General features: G+C 37.2%; 1 protein-coding gene across 4 annotated transcripts in view; it reads left to right on the top strand.

Moving 5' to 3' along the window:
- Nucleotides 1-20,350, top strand: part of LOC134647230 (septin-7) — a 57,070-nt gene that overhangs the window by 9,840 nt on the left and 26,880 nt on the right. The window contains exon 1 of one of the 4 annotated variants that reach the window (XM_063501489.1): nucleotides 6,088-6,639. The exons of 1 other annotated variant lie outside the window; for it this stretch is intronic. In XM_063501489.1, the coding sequence (XP_063357559.1) occupies nucleotides 6,229-6,639 (411 nt within the window). In that variant the 5' untranslated portion in view covers nucleotides 6,088-6,228. Of the gene's footprint in view, nucleotides 1-6,087; nucleotides 6,640-9,359; nucleotides 9,768-20,350 lie in introns of those variants that run through there. 2 more of the 4 variants (XM_063501490.1, XM_063501491.1) reach the window with 2 other exon arrangements.

Genomic DNA, 20,350 nt, shown 5'->3' on the forward strand with positions numbered 1-20,350 from the left:
AATAAACAGTAACTTCGCCGAATTTTCTGGATCTAGACGATTTCGTTATAGGTAATGACGAAATTACCTAGCACTTACGCCGCCGGTAAGACGTTCCTGTACCGACTTGTTCGACATCCGCATCCGCATAAGCTCCGCATCGATTTTATGCGGATGCGGATGCGGATGTTGAAAATAATGCGGATGTTCCGCGGTTGCGGATGCGGATGCGGATGTTCGCAACATCCCTGCTTCAGACCAAGGAAAACACTTGGAAGACAAGTCAATTAACTTAGAGCTGGTCTCAAAATTAGATACATTAGTCGCAGAAACACTCACATTCATTTTCAATATTCCTTTTGACGGTAGATCTTCGATCCAGGCTAGCCTACCTAGCCTAGGCCTGGGTATCCGCAAAATTTCTTGTGTTGCTCTACCTGCGTTCTTGTCCTTGCACGGTGCTCAAAGCCTTATAGGGAAAATATTAGATCCTTCCATTGGATCTATGGAGGCCGCGCACACTGCTCTGAGGCCAAGAACGTTTGGTCTATAACCTGTCCCAACACAGACCCGCCTGCCAATCCCTGCTCGCAGAGGCAATGGGACGAGCCGCTCTGTCAACTAGTTCGGAATAACCTTTTACATACGTCAACTAGTTCGGCAGACCGAGCTCGTCTCTTTGCGTCTGCGGAGTAGGAGTCGGATCTGTGGTTGCAGGCGCTACCCTCTCCAAACATTTTCTAGATAACACCACCTTCCGCCTGGCAGCTAGCTTACGTTTGGGGGCATCAACAAACCAGCCACATCACTGTCTAACTGTCTATGCGGCGCCATGGTGGACATACTGGGCCACCATGGCCTCTCTTTTGTCCGAAGCGCTGGTAGAATCCCCCGCCACGCCAGCCTCAACGACGTCATCCGAAGGGCCCTTGTCAGTGCCAAGATACCGTCGGTCCTCGAGCCCAACGGTCTGGCCAGGGTCGATGGCAAGAGGCCTGACGGAATGACGCTGGTGCCTTGGAGTATAGGTCGGCCACTTGTCTGGGACGCTACCTGCGTAGATTCCCTGGCGCCATCCCATATTCCAAGCACCAAAGTTGGCGCTGGTGCGGCCGTATACTCAGCCGAAAGCCTCAAACGTCGCAAATATGCGACACTAGGTAGTAGCTACATATTTGCGGCGTTTGGGGTGGAAACCCTGGGGCCGTGGGGACCTAGCGCGCGTAGTTTAAGTTTCTTAATCGCTTGATCATAGTTTTTTGTCGCAGGATCCTTGTATATTCGTTTTATTCTTGACATTTTCTATTTTAAGTGTCTCATTATCAGTTTTACAATATTGTGTTATGAGTTTTGACGCTAAGTAAATTTTTAGTAACACTCCGTTTAACGTTTAGCAATAATGGGTTATGACACTTGACTCATTTTGCGTTAGAAAATTGTTGTTTTGACATTTCGCAATAACAATATTTGTTTATTTAATGGTCATCAAAAGAATTTATGATGTTATATGTTAGTAAGATAGCATCCTCAACAACACCAATGATGAATGAACACATCATAGTTACTAAAAATCAAAAATTGTGTACAAGCTTGACAAAAGAAATAGTTACATCTTTAAACACGATTATCTCAAAATGGCGAATATGTGGGTTGACACAGTTTTGCTTAACCACGTCCACTGATGTATCAATCAATAGCAATCTATGTATTTTTTTCTCTATGGTTTAGTGTAAAAAGGTCTACGATTCCAACGCGATATAAAATGTCTTGATGTCGGTTAATTTTTTTCATTAAAACATATAGATGCTTTAAGATGCAGCAGCGTTAATAATTTTCAGATGTATTTGTCCGAATTAAATGCCTTCATTTAATTTTCCTAACTTGAAAGCGTCCTTTCCAGTTATCAAACTTATTTTTATCCGATTTATTGATCCATTATCAAGTTGGCCACTGTCATGGAAAGTTGTAACCCATAATTTACTCCACTTAATAATCGCTATCAAACGACTGGTTGCGTGTAACCCATTTTGAATATGCATTATCGATCATGTGTGAGAAAATATCTCGTTTAATGAAATTCAATGCCTGCTTTGTCGCCGCTCTTAAGATTTTCATTTTCGCTTTCTTCTCGATCTCGCTTTAAGTAAAACTTTGTAATGGTTAATGTTTATGCCATCTAGCGGACATATCGGGTACTTAATTAATACTATGAGCGCGTTGCATTGCATGCATGTTAACTGCATACCTTATGCGGCATACTGATTGTAACGATGCTGATGCTAAATACAACGCTCACTAGGTGGCGTTTGCGTCTGTAGAATTAGTTTTATTCGAGTGTTAAGTAAACTGAACTAATTCAATTCATTCACTTCTTTTTTTGGTAGATTTGTACAATATGAGATGATTGAGCGTTCTTTTTTTTTCAAAAACGTCATCACTTTCCAATGGATATAGGTATATTAATAAGCAAAAAGGTAATAATACTCGTAAAGTAACAAAAAAGAAATACCCAATTAATGCCATGAATCTTATTTTTCCCTTTTTCGTGACACCCGTTTTTTCATTTCAAGAAAAAAAAAGCTGCCCTTTACCTTTTGCCTTTTTGTATTTGCCTCTATGATATGATGAACCCCTTGATGATATGATGAATTGATGATATAGTAACTTTAAAACCTTTCACCAGATTTTGACTTCAATGGTGCATACTCAATGTTAGATAGGTTATACAAAGTAGAAGTACATACTCAATGTTAGATAGGTTATACAAAGTAGAAGTACATACTCAATGTTAGATAGGTTATACAAAGTAGAAGTACATCATTCCGACACTTAACTATTTGTAGATCGAATAATGGGTGTGATGTTTATATTTTCATGCAAGTAACTTGTTAGGTTCTAAGTTAAAAATGAATATTTACTAGATATATTATTTAGGTATTTTAAAACCGTCAAATTTTGAAACGTCGCCAACTACACCCTAACGCCTATAAGAAATAAAAATGCACTGCAAGTCTAAAAGTCTAAGTCGCACTTGGAAAAATTTCTATGTTGGTGGATTCCATATTGACATTCAACAAGCGTGATGCTCGTGTCGCAATTGCACCGCAGCAGGGGCTCCCGGGATCCTTGATAGTAAAAGGTCGTATGAACACAAAACTTTCTGGAAATCGCAGACGTTTGGAAAATAAGTGGGCGGGTTAGTAGTAAGGGTTGAGGGCTTTGGGTCTGTGGGGTGTAAGCGCGCCTGCGCGAGGCGGTCGATCGCCGCCGGACCAGCCAGTCGGCACACGCGGACAGCACGTGCTTCCCGTATTAAGGAATAGGCAAGTTAAAACACTTCCCCATTCATGATTCAGCTGGCTGGGTCCAATCATTACTTCACGGGCAGTGGCGTGGCGTGGCAATACAGACAATGGTAGTGTTTTTATCAATTATCCATATGGATAAGGCGCTGTCACTCTCGCACATAGATACTGGACGGTATGCAGCGGATGTTTTATCCGTGGCGATAAACAAAAAATGCTACCATCAGCCGTAAATTGCTTTTCGGACGCCACGCTATTGTCGACCACTCTATGGATCATCTGCATGTTTTGGAGTTTTACTTCATGGTAGCATTAAACAAAATAATATACTCTGAGTTTTATAAAGGTTCTATAGTGCATAACAAGAAGAAAAATAATTGTACTCTTAATTACGAATATTCTATTTGTCATTGCTAATTGGACCTTTATAGTACTTCTAAATCATCAACATCATGTAGACTTATTAGTATAATTTATAGCAGACTTTTAAATTACAGACGTATTTTGTTTTAATTATCTCTAAATTGATTTATAGACGATAAGTATAATTTGAGTCGTTGATTATAGTGCACGTTTGGAATAAATACCATAACTATAAATCAATAAGTACATGAGTAAAGTAAAGTATTTATTCATTGTTAAATAAGATGGCATAAACAAGAGATAGGTATAGAACCAACAGTTGCCAGTAGAATAGAATTAGAAAGAAAATAGATGTAATATGGAAAACAGGGAATATATATGTGACATGTGTTGGATTTTATTGTACCTATGTATTATGGTTTTCAAAGTATATATATACATATATATATATATATATATATATTAGGTAAATTTGGGCGGTTGTATTTTAATAAGGACAAGGCTTATTTTTTAACCCCCGAAAACGAGGGGTTTTATATGTCTGTCTGTGTCTGTGGCACCGTAGCTCTCCAACTGATGATGGGCCGATTTCGATGCGGTTTTTTTTTACCGTGAAAGCGAGTGGACCGTTCTTGCGGTGATTCTTAGGTATGTTTGATAAAAATCGATCCTGCTTTTTTCGCGATTTTGGGGTTGGTCCCATAGTAAAAGTTGCTCAGTATAATCCCAAAACCTCCCTGGCAACGGGAATGCACTTAATTTTTGGCCACCGTGTATATGTTAGGGTATTTGTTAAATATAATCCGACTAGATACCGTTGTATTAGACTCCTGTCACAAAGTAACTGAGCGTGGCACTATTGTTCGACCTTAAAAATACTTCCGCTGGTCCCCTTAGTCGTCGAGCGTCTTGGGTCAGTTCATCGAACTAGACACATCCGTTCTTCATTGAATATTAACTTACACCCAATATCGCACCCTTAAAACGTCACATGTGTCCATACACTCCTATTACGATACTTGGGTCATTTGTTACCCTCGGAGTGTGAAATATGACATATGACAATCGTATCCATTACGAAAGAAGCTCTTGTAAAAGCTTAACAATTTCACAGTTCATGATAGCCGTTAAAATTCCGCAATATCTTTCGCATTGTTTTAAATGAGTTAGGTGATTAGACTGATTAGTTAAGAGGCCGGTATCGATTTAAGCCGCAAAAATGTAAAATTGATAGATTTAGTCGATGAAATTGTACTCCTTCTGTTACGTAATAGAAATAACAAGTACTGGTATCTATTAGCACGTCTTTTTATCTTGCATTTGTACAGATCATTTTTTTGAAAACTGACTCACTAAATTAGTAATGATTTTTTTTCTGATGGACGTTTAGGTAAACGCGCGTAAAGCACTGATTTAGTCGATCTTATTTGTAAATTCCGTAAAGTTTGGAAAGCTAAAAATGGTAATTATGTATTACACATATCCTATACTCCAACTTGCATAGACTACATTTTTGTTATATGATATTGAACAAGAGTAAATGAAAGTTAGACGAAATCAATTTTCACCAGAAATTACTTCATAACAAGTGAACATTTTTCGTGAAAATCGACTTAATTTCAACGTAATTTTGATACTTAAACAATCTACAACATTTCCTGAAACTATTCTTGTACATATTTTTTTATAATTTATAACTATAATTTTTTGATGAATTTTAAAAACTGCCCCTGCTCGTCATATATTGCCGGTGACGTACGCTCGGGACCTTATTATTAAAAGGCAAGATGAGAAGACGTGTCAATAGAAACCAATACTTGTTATTTAGATATTAAGTAACAAAAGGAGTACAATTTCATCGACTAAATCTATCAATTTTACATTTTGGCTCTAAAATCGTTAACGGAGCCTTAAGTAGCTTAATGTACTTTTTTTAAATTACCCAGTTGAACTGAATGTGTTATTCCTGGAATCTTCCGGTTATTACTAAAACTGATAAGAAAGCGAAGAGCGTTCATCCATTTGAAAATGTTACGTACTTCCTCTTCCCAAAATGTACTTACATCCTAGAGCATTTTAAAGTATGTAATTGTAGATATGAGTAGATACATTTTAAAATAAATGTCGTGTACTTATGCTGTTATTTATGAGTTTCATGACAAGTTTAACATGCCACCGTCCGCGAATCGTTTTTTGTAACAAAAATAACGTACCTATTGTAAGCCTGCTAATCCGTATATGGATTGCGATTATTTGGCTACTGAATCCGTCCGGATTTTATGGGTTGACCTTGAAAGGGCGACATTGCATTTTCAACCCTCGGTTGGGGTTTCTTGCAGTAGGAATCCTCGGCGGAGGTGTAGGGTCGCGTGTGCCGGCCGGCGACGGCGTCAACGCGGGGCGCCGGGTCCCCGCCCGCGCGCCTCTGCACCGCTTGAGCTGTCAAACCGCCTCCGACGGGCACTCGGCTCGTACGCTACCTCAATCGCTCCAAATCGCGATCGTATCGTAGTGCTCTCACAGTGACTCAGTGCGTGTTTCCGATTCGTAACACTCGCATGACGGAATACATGTTAAGGAGATGAACGGCACCACAACCACGGTGAATGGTGGCGCTGTCAATGGTACTAATGCAACCCTAAATGGGATTGGAGCCGCTCCGCGGACTGCCACTCTTGGCACCCCGAGCAGCTACGCGTACACGTCAAGTGGATCGCTTCTAGGGAGAGGCGGCTCTGCAAGACCTGTGCCGCCTCCGACTCTTCCAAAGTACAGTGGGTCCTTTAGTGCCGGTAGCACGGGCAGCCTACGGGAGAGGGATAGAGAAGGCTCAGGTGGATCTCACCGCTTGGCTAGCCTGGAACGATTGGCCCTGAGGCAGCGTATAATCGAACAAAATGCGAACAATCAGGTGACGGCCGGCTTATCTCTCAACAATAATGCACCGAACGGGCCCACCTCAGCCACCGTCACCCTCACCGATACTGCTACGGTGAGTCCCCTTGCCGTATTAAATTTTGTGCACCCTTACTGTTCTCCCCAATAATAGCTTACCCCGAAAAAGGGAGACGTCGTTATTTTAACGCCGGCAACCCTCTTGTACATATGAATCCTAATCTAAGTATCGATAAGCATAAATACACCTGGGTCATATTTGAAGAAACTACTTCGTTTGAATGAAGGGATACGACGCTTGTTCCATCTAAATTCAACATTTTTATGCTGAATATTCAATAACAACCCATATGACATGATTAAACAATTAAAGGATGTTTTGTTTACTCACTCAGAAGAATATAATTGTTTGTGTTTACATTCAATCGATACGCTCCACCCGTGTCAGGTGTCGTATTGCATAACTCATCATGTTGTAAGTAGCTAGTCCTTATTACATTTACATAGTAGTCTCTCAGACGAGTTCTGCGTTCGACTGCATATTATAAATGCTACTTTTCCCCCTATTATGTGAGAATACGTTAAATACGGATTTATATTTTACGGATTTGTAAGTCAATTTGTACTCTAATGCTTTGACTTGAACCTTATCCTCGACAGTAACAATGTCGATGAATCCCGTAGATAAGTTGAGATAAGTAAATTACCTCCGACGGTGTAGGTAACATTGCACGTTTTAGTTTAGTTGATCATACATTATAAAATCGGGAAAGTTGACAGGAAAACAAAAACATCGTACGGTATTACTTCTTTATGTCAGTGTTTTAAAAATTACTGCTGAAATGAGTCTGAACCTAATATACACTTACTTATTTAGGTACATATATGGATATTCTAGGCTAGAGACTAAGCTAGACTATTCTTTAGTTTAGGCTATGGACAGTATGGACTAAAACCCTTGGAAGAAAATGTAAAATGCAATTCATTAAGAAATACGCGAAATATAAACACAATCTTCTCTATTTTGGAAGTCCTAGAAATAATCTCAGTAACCTCTGGATCCTCATCGCAATAAAATTAGCAAATCTTTTCCAAGTTACTTTATCAACTTGCGCATGTCGTGACCGGGCTGCATAAGGCTCACAAAAGCATTTCAATTCACTTTGTCTTTTTACCGAGTGTTTTATCCTCCCGGTAAGGACATGTCTGGCATCCCACCATATTCCCACGCAGTTTCTCCATGTGATAGGACTGGTCCGGGGAGAGAACGGGTGACTGACCCCTACTCTACAGGGTTAAAAATAACTTCTTGCAGCGGCAGCCATGCTGTTCGCATATGTCGAATTCACTAAACAGTCGCTACTGTTTCACGGTCGCCCCCTGACCTGAAAATCGGGAACAATGCAGTTATTGAAGCCACAATTAGTGTTAACAGGAGGTTATCTTTTAAGCGCATTAAAGTATGCCTTATACTTAATAGAAACATCAATGTACCTACTCTTGACGAACAACAAACAAACAGAGATATCATTAATGGGTATGGATAATATGTATTGATAACATTTTGTTTAATATGGTACCCGAAAATGATAACTAACTTTTCCTAAAATGTTGATAATGGAATTCGGATACTACGAGTAATACTAGTTCCTTGTTCACAGATCATGCATTTGAAGTAAAACTCGTATTTGTATTGTCTATCATAATATTTCTTCAACTCTCCTTATCGGCAACATTATCTCGTTGGGATGTGTCAAAGAACTTGCACCGATAAGAAATACTCCTAATAATAGAGCAACGTCTGACTTGTGCATTACGACACAAGGAATTTAACCATTCCAACACAATGACTTCTTCAGAAAACGGATTTGGTACCTATTAAATTCACCAATGGCTAAAGCAGTTGGGGCACGTTCTCTTCTTGCATTGTTTCGTTCGATACCGCAAAAAGCTAACCGCATTCGAACGTAGTCAATTATAGACTTTCTTGTAAATAGTTTAAGATCCAATTTTAAGTAATCGTTATTAAGGATTTATATCTTTATAGATTCGTTAACGCTTTTGTGTCTGGGCATGAGTGTGACGGGTCTGGGATCCTTTTGCCTGTATACAGCTATAGCCATAATTAACTCGTACCTGACTGAAGGAGGTCGATCCACACGCGCGTGTTTGTAGCGTTCAGATGTAGGTGCGCTCATTTTGCAACTTCCTCTTTAACGTTTGAATAGTTAATTGTAGACTCTGTAGTGTGAGTTGGTTTCACCTATTTGTACCGTTGTATGTGTAATGTACTATTACTTAATTGGTTTAAATATCGGTCAGTAGCATTTACTTATTCTATTTTGTGTACACTTTATACCTTGTACATTTGATTTATTCCATGTCGTTCTTTAATTTCTGTTCCCTTTAGTCGTAAAATTATTTCAATACAATAATAATCGATCCTTTTTTGCTTAGTTGAAATCGGTTGAAGATAACACTTTTTTATAGTTCAAAAAGGCACATGTGTACGGCCACTTGACTATAGCTCATATTGCTCTGAGTTAGGGTATTAATCCTAAAGTATCGTGTCCAAGTAGGTACTCCGAGAAGAAGATAGTTTGATCAGCCATTTAATTCTAGCTCATATTCCACTGTCTTCAAGGTATTATTTATTTTGTCATATGGAGTATCGTTAACAAATAAAAAGACAGGTGGTTAATAGTTTTCGCCCCGTGTGGGGCGGGCCGGCGCAGGGCACGCTTGAGCCAGCCGGCATCGGCAGGCAGCCGGTATCGCCAGTAACATAACCTCCAAACTGACAGACGTGAATGTGCCTCATATTACTACAGTTTGTTTTAAACCACCGTGCTAGTGCTTTGTTAATCCCAGTGTTTCTATAGTTTTATGCGTAACAATAACATGTGAGGGGATGATTACAAATTGGGACGTATCCAAATAATGAACAGTTGTAAAGTGAATGTTTTGCTATTCACAACAAGCAGTGACGCGAGAGAATCGTCTTAAGTTTCTTTGATTACCTACTTTCATAGAGTCTATTTGGTTTTTGTTTAGTTGAATGTGAGAAGAATGCCAAATCGAGCTTTTGGTAATGGCTCCGGCCAAAATACTAAACTTAGTAGGTGCGTTAGTAGTGTTGGTGACTGCGGAGCGGACAAGGCAAAGGTTGGATGGACCAGTCCTCGGGATATATGGAGGAACTTATCTCTTCGGAGGAAGGCTGAGGTAGTTATTCTAAATCCGTTTCTTAAACTGGTTACAATCAGTTCCAAAAATTATTTAAAAGCTACTTGTTAAAATCGTGACGAAAAACTTGTCATCTAAAGATTCCGAGAAGTCGTGCTCGGGACATTTTTTAAAATCATTAAACATGGAGCCCTAACAACCGCCGTTTTTATGAGTCTGCGTCGTTTCGAATAAATATCAACCATATCCACGGACATAAATTTAGGTACGTCTTGAAACATGAGTGCTCAATGGCGGCTGAGCCTTTGAGGAGCCTACAGGGGAGTTACATAATATTATATGCGGTTTTAACCACAAACTGCGACGACAGCCGCCAGACTGTTATTGATTTACATTTTACACTGTTTACTGTCAAAGCGAACGATGAATCAACTGAACTAAACCCGCCTTCAATCGGGCCGGATAACTCTCGCTAACTCAAAGTAACCTATTCGTCTTTCGCAATTAATTTACGGGGAGATATGATATGACAACAGTAAATCGAGTTTACGTTACAAATTTCAATGTATGACTTTACCTATGTACCTATTCAACGGATAGCTAACTAGAACTTATTTTATTAACTTAGCCATGCCATCAGATACTGATAATGTGAATTCGCTGTAAAGTTTCTTTGTTGCCAAGTAACTATGCCCGCTATTTTTTTCTATATTAACCCAAATTAATTAGTCTCATTCACCCATTAATGGGAAATGACGATTGGCCTACGGATATAACTGGTTCAGAATGTTCAGATCTTCAGGTTTAGTAAGTATACTAGTCGTTTCATTAAAGTCGGTCAATGGTACACTACCTACATTGTTTTGTGCAATAAAGTTTACTGTGGATAGGTACTGTTTCCGATCCATGAACTTCATATTTGAAACATTATGACAAAAACTAAATACTACCTACTTGTACTACTAATAGTACACTCTAAAAAATGAAGACCAACTAAGAGCAGTTTTCTCTTAGTTGACGTTAAGTTAATTATAACAATAACGATCTTATATAAATCAAAGAAACCTGATTACTTAAAACAATAAGTGTATCTGTGATTGAACTAATAAAGTAGGTATGTTATTAATCCTAACAATTGTATACTTTGCATTTATTATTAACTTGTTGGCATAATTATGTAACGTAGGTTGATTCAATCCTTAACAAATTAATTAAAACAGATAAATATGTTAATAGTTATGAACATTTTAATAGTTTATGTGATTATTTTCTCTTTGTTGATTTACATAAGACTTGGTATTTTAATCAACTAAACATATAATATTTAGAACAACGAAGATAAAACATTCAATCCCATTATGATCAAGTTATTGTATTAATTACGAAACTAATATTCCATTCTATTAAGAATTATTTGTTAAATCGATTTTCTTCATAATTAAATTAAATAATCAGTTAATCCGTTCAATCAAGAGATAAGTAGGGGGGCGCCGGTGCACCCGCGGTCCTCCCCGCCCGCGCCCCTGCGGCGCCTGTGACCGTGCGAGTGGGGAGTCAGTCTCAGCCTCGACGTTCAACATTCAACTACTTAGTCATTCAAGTACGCGTCAACGAAATAAACTTTACTTGTGCCTTTATTTCACGGCAAGCCTGGAACAGTGAACGTGTTACCTTTGCTTTGTGTACCTAATGTATAATAGTGTATGTGCAACATGGAGCCAGTGATAATCGCGGCGACGGGAATAAAAGGCGCGAGGACGGGCCGGGATGATGTGGGAATCCCTGTTGTGGACTAATGAGACCCCAGGTCTACCCAGTAAAACCCCTGTTGGCCGCCTCAAGGATTTAAGGCGAGGCACGGGAAACGATCGGGACCATGCTTCCGAAACCCCGCCAGCGGCTGTCCGAACTGCGGACTTGACTTCGGAGGAACTGTTTCCCTTTACTTCTCTAAGAGTGCGCCATTTTTTGCGCATTGGCCATCCCAGGGACTCTCGTGTAGGCGACAGACGTCCCCGAGCCTGCCGCCAACGGGTACCCATAAGGGGGAAATCGACGGTTGTACGCCAAACGGTCATTATATTTGTAGCCCGTTTTAAATGTTAATTATAATATATATGTAAGGTATGTACAAGTTCGATTTTTAAATGTAAAACGTTTAGTTTTCTAAATGTTTAGATGAATAAATAACATCTTATTATATATATTTTTTGTTTTATTCATTTACCCCCTTTTCATAAAACTTTACTTTGTTAAATTTGAATCTCAATTGTTTAATCAGTTCAACTATGAAGCTTGTTGTTTGTTGTTGTGTTTTATTGTACTAGTACAATTGATGAAGTATGGTATATTGTACTAGACAAGCTTCATAGTTGAACTGATTAAACAATTGAGATTCAAATTTAACAATTTCTTAGTTCTGGCTAATAAGATGCATAAGTCGATGCAATCATGTTCTTAGTTGAACTTATTAGGGTCAAATAGTTGATACAGTAATTCTTCATGTTAACATTGATTTACATCTTAGTTGAAATGATTAAACAATTGAGATTCAAATTTAACAATATCTTAGTTCAGGCTAATAAGGTGCATTAGTCGATGTAATCATGTTCATAGTTGAACTTATTTGGGTCAAATAGTTAATACAGTAATTCTTCATGTTAATATTGACCTACATCTTAGTTAAACTGACTTGTTTGTATTAGTTGGTACAGTAACTTATCATGATAATAATTATCAAGCCCTTAGTTGATCTTGCTAGGATCAATTAGTTAGCATAATTATTTTTCGTGTAAATATTGAACAAGATCTTAATTGGTTCAGTTACATAGATATAATAATAGCAATCAGAATTACCTTATTTGATGTGTCTAAGTTCTTGTTAGGCTCGTATGGAATCAAGATGCTTGATTACGACTATCAAGATATTGATAGGGCCAACCAAATTTTTTTTAGAGTGTAGTAAGCCAATATTCACCCCCTACCCACTGGGTAAGAATATGCATGTCAAATGCTACACCCTAGTAGGGTCCATGTTTGTACTTATTAGACCTTAAACACCTTTGTAAAACACCATGGATGCATTGAATAAATAAATGATTATGATTACTTTCCTAATAATGCTGCACTGGCCGGTAGGTCGTTGACTGCGATAGTGTTCATTCGTCGCCTTAGTTCGTCGCAGTATTGGCACAATACGTCTCACGCGCATGCTCATAGACACGACTCGATAGTCACTGCATTGGCTTATTGTTTATACTTGCACAACTACAAAGAAACGTGTGAATCGGGGCGGTATTGCTCGCTTTCTACCACTTATGTAAATCTCTAAGAACCTGATTTTTAGGATTCTGTATCCGAAGAGTGATAACTGATAATAGGAGTCTATTACTAAATATCCACTGTCCGTGCGTCTGACTGTATCTCCTTAACCCTTATATGATATTTATTTATATATATTATAATGATACTTATTTAGTATGGAATTTTCACAGAATAGGTACCTATTTCTATTAACAAAATTAAATTAGAAAAATAAAATATCTCAACCGAAGCGGTGGTGGCCGAGTGGATATGACGTCCGACTTTCAATCCGGAGGTCGCGGGTTCAAATCCTGGCTCGTACCAATGAGTTTTTCGGAACTTATGTACGAAATATCGTGAGGAAACCTGCATACATCTGCGAAGAAATTCAAAGGTGTATGTGAAGTCCCCAATCCGCATTGGGCTAGCGTGGGGACTATAGCCCAAGCCCTCTCGCGCATGAGAGGAGGCCTGTCCCAGCAGTGGGACGCATATAGGCTCACATTATTATTATTAAAATATATCAATACAAAAAATATATTCATTCGGCGAATCGGCGGTTAAATCGTGTAAGATTGTAACGGAACCCTTCTTCCATGCAAAAAGTTGCACTTAGTGGTTTGTTTTTATTAATGATTTTCGTGTTTTCTACATATTTATGCGCGAAGCCACCTAGATATGCAGTCACAATATTCACAATAGTCCTTCGTTTGGTATTCGCTTCATTGGGTGAGCTGAGCAATAAGTTTATGCCTGACTAGAATGCGCCTTTTGATCATTGTGCATACGTTCTCTTTCCAAGCCTAATTGCATTACGTGCAACCTATTTTGAACAATTATCCGCATGACAGTTTTATAAAACGTGAAAATTCTGTAGAAATTTCCTCATTTCGCCGAATATATGTAATTATGTGTGACAACTTTCACGTCAATAATTTGTTAAATATTAGCTATAAAATTCTCACCACTATAACGTGTTGTCTACATATTATAACCTTAGTCTTTAAAAAATACTGCTACCTATCGATCTTCTAGTCTGTCGAGCTATTAAAATAACAAAAGCTTAAGCGTAACATTTAATATGTCATTGCTGTGAATGCCTATAAACGGGACACGTGTGAATCTTCATGAAGTTGTGATATTTTTAAAATAGTATCTCACCAAAAATACTCCAGGCTCCAACCACCGTCTTCATTAAAGGTAATGCAAGGACAGAGTCGGGTTTCATCTATTTCAAGTTGTTTAATGGACTCTAGTCGTAAAGACATCTTTGTTAACGAAAGTACTTCATGATTTGTTTCTGTATGAGTAATAAATTGAGTACCTATCCCAGATAGGTTACTAAAATGACATTTCGTGTGTGGGTTTCAGAATCTAGAGTGTCTTTTGTTAAAAATGTTACAATTAAGGTCATTTTTGTTAGCAAATACATATCATGAATATTAGCGTTATTGTTTAGTTGCAATCGGTTGAAGATAAATAGGTACACTATTTTTATAGTTCATGTTATTTTTATCAGCAAATAACAATGTTATTAGCTTTTTTAATTTTTAATGTAATTTTTATTTGGCTGTATATGTTTAGAAGTTGCCTTCTAAACATATACAGCCAAATAAAAATTACACGAGATTAGTAGATGTCATTTTTGACAAAAAAGATCATTAATACCTTCGCGACATATAGTTTATAAGTAATACTTTATTATTTATTAAGTGGACAGCAGTGGGACATTATATAGGCTCCTAATAATAATAATGCTCGCTCGTCGACGTAACCTTCCCCATGATGAGAATCTCGTGAAGGCCGAGAAGGACAAGTCCAGCAAGTACCTAGATATGGCTCACGAGATAACCGCCATGTGGGATGTTGACTCGACGATCATTGTTCCTATAGTCGTGTCAGCGAACGGTCTCATAGCGAAGAGTCTCGACCAACATCTAGAGAGACTCTCGCTGGGTGGTTGGATCAAGGGTCAGATGCAGAAGGCGGTAATTTTGGACACGGCGCGTATAGTACGTCGGTTCCTCACTTTGCGGCCCTGACCACCGGCAGCTTGGGCTCTGCCCCGCTAGGCCTAGATTAGGTTTTTTATAATGTGTGTATTTTTATAAGGTTTTGGAATGTTTTGTAAGTGTTTTGATGTTGTACTTTTATACTCACATTGTAAAACCCTAACCTAAGACCCAAATGAAATATGAATTATGTATGAAATGTAAATTGCAGTACCCTTGCAGGGCTAGCTGATCTTGTTTTGTTGTACCACCATGTAATGTACATACCTATTATAAGCATTTTTATATTCTGTGATACTTTTATATTATATAGTATTATTCCAAGCTTATCAACGTAACGGTTTAATAAAACAATATGGCTATACAGTGAACCAACATAAGGTGCTTGTAATATTAGTTCTAATGACAGTTGTTGAAAGCCCGCCAAATCTATACTTTGAGCGATATATGTTATCTGTGACACTTAGCTTTTGCCTGTCAACTTGTAGAGAATTACCGCAAGATGAGAAACCAGCTTTGTACAACGAATATTAATTATAAACCTGTCAAGAAGAACATCGTCTTTACATTTTTAAGCAGTATACGAATCCCCAGAGCGAGGCCCACAGGGTGAGCTAACAATTCAGAAGCAGGGATAAGCTGCTCCAGCTTGCTTTAAAACCGACGCCCGCCAGTTGGAAAAGACGCTAAATCTATAAATTGGGAGCCAATGGTCAGAGAATTCCAGTTATTTTCATCTGTTTTGGCAGTCAGAAGAGTGATTGATTAGGTACTAACTCCCAGGTTGAGTTGGAGAAAGTGATATCCGAATGAGGAAAACTAACCTATTTGAACAAACTACACTAAGATAACATTGCGAGATTTGTTTTTGTGTCGTGAATTAACACCAATAGCTGTTATACTCAAGTGATTAATAATATGTGTTTGGCTTTTCGTGAGCATATTGATTGTTAATGGGAATAATTTTCAAGGAAAATCTGGTTCATAATTGTTACCTATGAATTTCACACTGAATTACTGGCTGTAAATATCATGCTGTATGTGTAGGTACTTGATTTGTTTTTATATTGTCCGTTTTAACAGTAAAAGTGAAGTATGGAATGATTCCATGGTTGTAGTATGTACAAGGTGTGATAGAAGAAATAATAAAAGTGAATTGCTAGTACCTACGGGTACACCATAAAGAGAAGTGAGTAAGTAGGTCTATGGTTTAGGCGCACACATAAAAATAAGTGGAGGGATTGTTGTAACATTCATCTCATTCACATAGATGGTACCAAGTACCAACGCCAGCCATCAGTTATTTTCACATGGCCGGTATGAAAAATGAATAAATGATTGTGACAAAGAATAAATGATTGCAACGAATAAATGATTATTATGATTATGAATATTATGGAGAACTTTTGACAAACATGTTGAAGCTGGGATAGGACAGCTCTTAGAATATTATTATTATGATAAAATGGCATTAGGTAATAAGTGTGAGATATCCAGTGATAAAGTTGTTTCAGGTAACAGGTAGGAAAAATAGATACCTAACCATTTTGAGTCAATTTATATCACCAGAGTACAATACTAGGCATAGGTTGATTTTGATAGCCGGAGCATCTGAGCACAATGAGAGAAACTGATGCTTGAAATTTATACATGGAGCCAGTTAGGGTCTTATGGAAGTAAAGTATATGTTACAAATTATTAAAATACTGACCGTTGACTAGTACTTTAGGATGATTTGAGAATATATAAACTTTGCTTGACATTTAAAGTAGTAACTGGTTGTATTGCCATATGCAGCATAGTCATCAAACATGATTTCATACCTAGAGATGTGCAATGACATAATCTTATGTTCGGTACTAGCTAATGTAGAATTTAGAGAGGGTACTAAGATACTCCTATTTAGGGATTGCTCCTGGTAATGAGTTTGTATGGAGAGAACCGGGAATTCCCGGGAATCACAAGCGTTCTCAACAAGTTATTAAGATGTACAAGAAAACTTAAGTGTGAGAGAAGTATACTAGTATGCATACATAGTGATTCAGAGTGAAAGTAAAGGTTAAACATGTTTACTATCAAATCAAGTTTAAGATTTTATTAAATGGAGAAATAATAATGATGATACATGTGAAAAGTTGTGATCAATTTGAGGTTTATTAATCATAATGAATTATAAAGTGGTATTCATACCTGTTGTAAAATTGAAATGCTAAGCAAGTTAATATTGGTGATAATAATTTGGAATACAAGAGGGACAAGAAAATGGAAAACTTAAATTTTGCATATTTAAGATGATAAAGATGTTGTTTTATCTTTCTGTTTAAATTGTGATGAGAATTACTACAAGAGTAACAGTAATATGAATATTATAAACAATGTATTTGTGAAAGATGTACATATCTATTATAACATGTTATTACATATAATATGTTATTGAGTGAGCCAGAAAAAAATATAATCGAGTCATAAAAGATGTATTCAATACAACTTGTTGGAGTGAAACAGAGAAATGTGTGATATTATTAAGAGATATGTAGATAATCATTTTCTAAAAGTGAGTCAGAGAATTTTGTGACCTTAAAGAGAAAAGGTAGGTATTGTATAATAATTTGTAGCACAGGAGTAATTATAAGAGCGAATTTATAAAGAATAATAAAATTTGTGACCTTAAAGAGATAAAGGTATTGTATAATAATTTGTAACACAGGAGTTATAAGAGCGAATTTATAAAGAATAATATAGCAATATGTCAAACAATAAAGAGTGATTCAGTATAAAAGACATGCAATTATTACCTAAAGTTGAGTGAGCTATATATGGTACATACATTAACAGTGAGGCATTGCAGATGAAGAGCTGCAATGATGTAATAAATGAATAACAGTGAGTCAATAATATGTAAATCCATGTATTTTTGTATTAAGTGAGCAACAGTGAGTCAATGACATGTCAGTCCATGAATTGATGTAACAAGTAATAGTGAGGCAATGATATATGTGAATCCATGTTTTTAGTATGAAATGAGTAACAATGAGTAACTGACGTGAGTCCATATATTGATATAGTAAATGAGTAACAGTGAATCACTGACATGTAAATCCATGTATTGAGTCAATGACATGTAAGTCCATGTATTGATGTATTAAGTGAGTAACAGTGAGTCAATGTAATGATGTATTAAGTGATTAACAATGAGTCAATGATATATGTGAAGCCATGTATTTTTGTATTAAATGAGTAACAGTGAGTAACTGACATGAGTCCATGTATTGATAAGTATAGTTAATGAGTACCAGTGAATCACTGACATGTAAATCCATGTATTGATGTATTAAGTGAATAACAGTGAGTCCATGTATTGATGTATTAAGTGAGTAACAGTGAATCAATGATGTAAATCCATGTATTAAATGAGTAACAGTGAGTCCATGTAATGATGTATTAAGTGATTAACAGTGAGCCAATGGCATGGCATGTGAATCCATGTATTGATGAATTAAGAGAGTATCAGTGAGTCAATGACATGTGAATCCATGTATTTATGTATTAAGAGAATACCAGTGAGTTAATGATGTAAATCCATGTATTAAATAAGTAACAGTGAGTCAATAACATGTGAATGCGTGTATTGATGTAACAGTGAGTCAATAACATGTGAAAGCGTTATTGATGTAACAGTGAGTCAATGACATGTAAATGCATGCATTGATGTAGTGTGTAAGAAACAGTGAGTCAATAACATGTGAAGGCATGTATTGATGTAGTTTATAAGAGTGAGTCGTTGCAGGCATTGGAGGAATGCCTGTAATGATGCAGTTCATAAGTTGAGTAATATTGATTCTTTTGTCTATTGTTCTGTTGTGCATTATGTGTAATGTGGATTATTTATGTTTAACTCTTTAAAACGCAGAGACGCGTTGTACCCAGGATTGGCCGAATATAAGCATTTTTATATTCTGTGATACTTTTATATTATATAGTATTATTCCAAGCTTATCAACGTAACGGTTTAATAAAACAATATGGCCATACAGTGAACCAACATAAGGTGCTTGTAATATTAGTTCTAATGACAGTTGTTGAAAGCCCGCCAAATCTATACTTTGAGCGATATATGTTATCTGTGACACTTAGCTTTTGCCTGTCAACTTGTAGAGAATTACCGCAAGATGAGAAACCAGCTTTGTACAACGAATATTAATTATAAACCTGTCAAGAAGAACATCGTCTTTACATTTTTAAGCAGTATACGAATCCCCAGAGCGAGGCCCACAGGGTGAGCTAACACTATGAAAGCAATAAATTACTGAATACTGAATACTGAATAAAGATAATATAATAATAAGTAGATTGATTCCTCACAAAATTGTCGTAGGTATTAGAGTGGGTACATTGAGTATATTTATGTTTACCGTTTTGTAATGCCTAAACTGTGGGTGTTAGGAAATTTTAATCTACTAAGTCAAGTGGGTACACAGGTAGTTAATATGCTTGTTAAAAGGAGCTAGCCTCATGAATGATAATACATATATCTGAATGTTGCAATGTCGCGCTCACTTAATTAGTGTGAATTGTCCATTAACGCAATTAATTGTAATTTGACCTCAGTTTTATAAGGGTTCAGGGTTAGTGCAAGAGTTAATGAGACCGAAATTGCCTAACCTCGTAATTTACTACGACCCGCGGGCTCAACTCAACCGTGACTGGTACTCGCTACTCGTAATAAAGTTGTCAAATTCGCATTGATCACATTGTCATCCTTAAATTATCAATCCTACTAATATTTGGAGATCCAAAAAATGCACTTTTAGGTAACTTCTACTCGTACCGTAATACTAGGTTTAACTTTAGATCTTATAGTTTTTATAAAGCGGCCTCACATTTTAAAAGCTTTTGATAAATATTCTATTGTATGTATCTTATTTATAAGATTTTGGTGTGTAATAGGTGCATGGCGCATAAAACATATAACAGATCAATCAGATCAATCAATCAATTTAAAATACTATGTCAAATCTATCAGCCGTAAAGCTGTGAAATCAATCGTTATGGTACCTAGTTATATCGGGCCGCCCCGTTCATTGACCGGCTCGTAAATATTGCACTAATGACCGTGAATGCACCCCGTTCTGCGTCGGACTAGCGCGACTACGGTTTGCTTGATCAATCTCCAATCGGCCAACGTTCAAGTCCGTTCAACGTTCGGCGCCGATAACTTTCATAAAACGTTTATTTGACGAATGTGACTAGGGAGTCATACATATAGGGATATGTTAAATGTCTTAAGTTCTTGGTGAAGTGTTTCGA

Source organism: Cydia amplana, chromosome 4 (assembly GCF_948474715.1).
Source record: "Cydia amplana chromosome 4, ilCydAmpl1.1, whole genome shotgun sequence".
NCBI lineage: Eukaryota > Metazoa > Arthropoda > Insecta > Lepidoptera > Tortricidae > Cydia > Cydia amplana.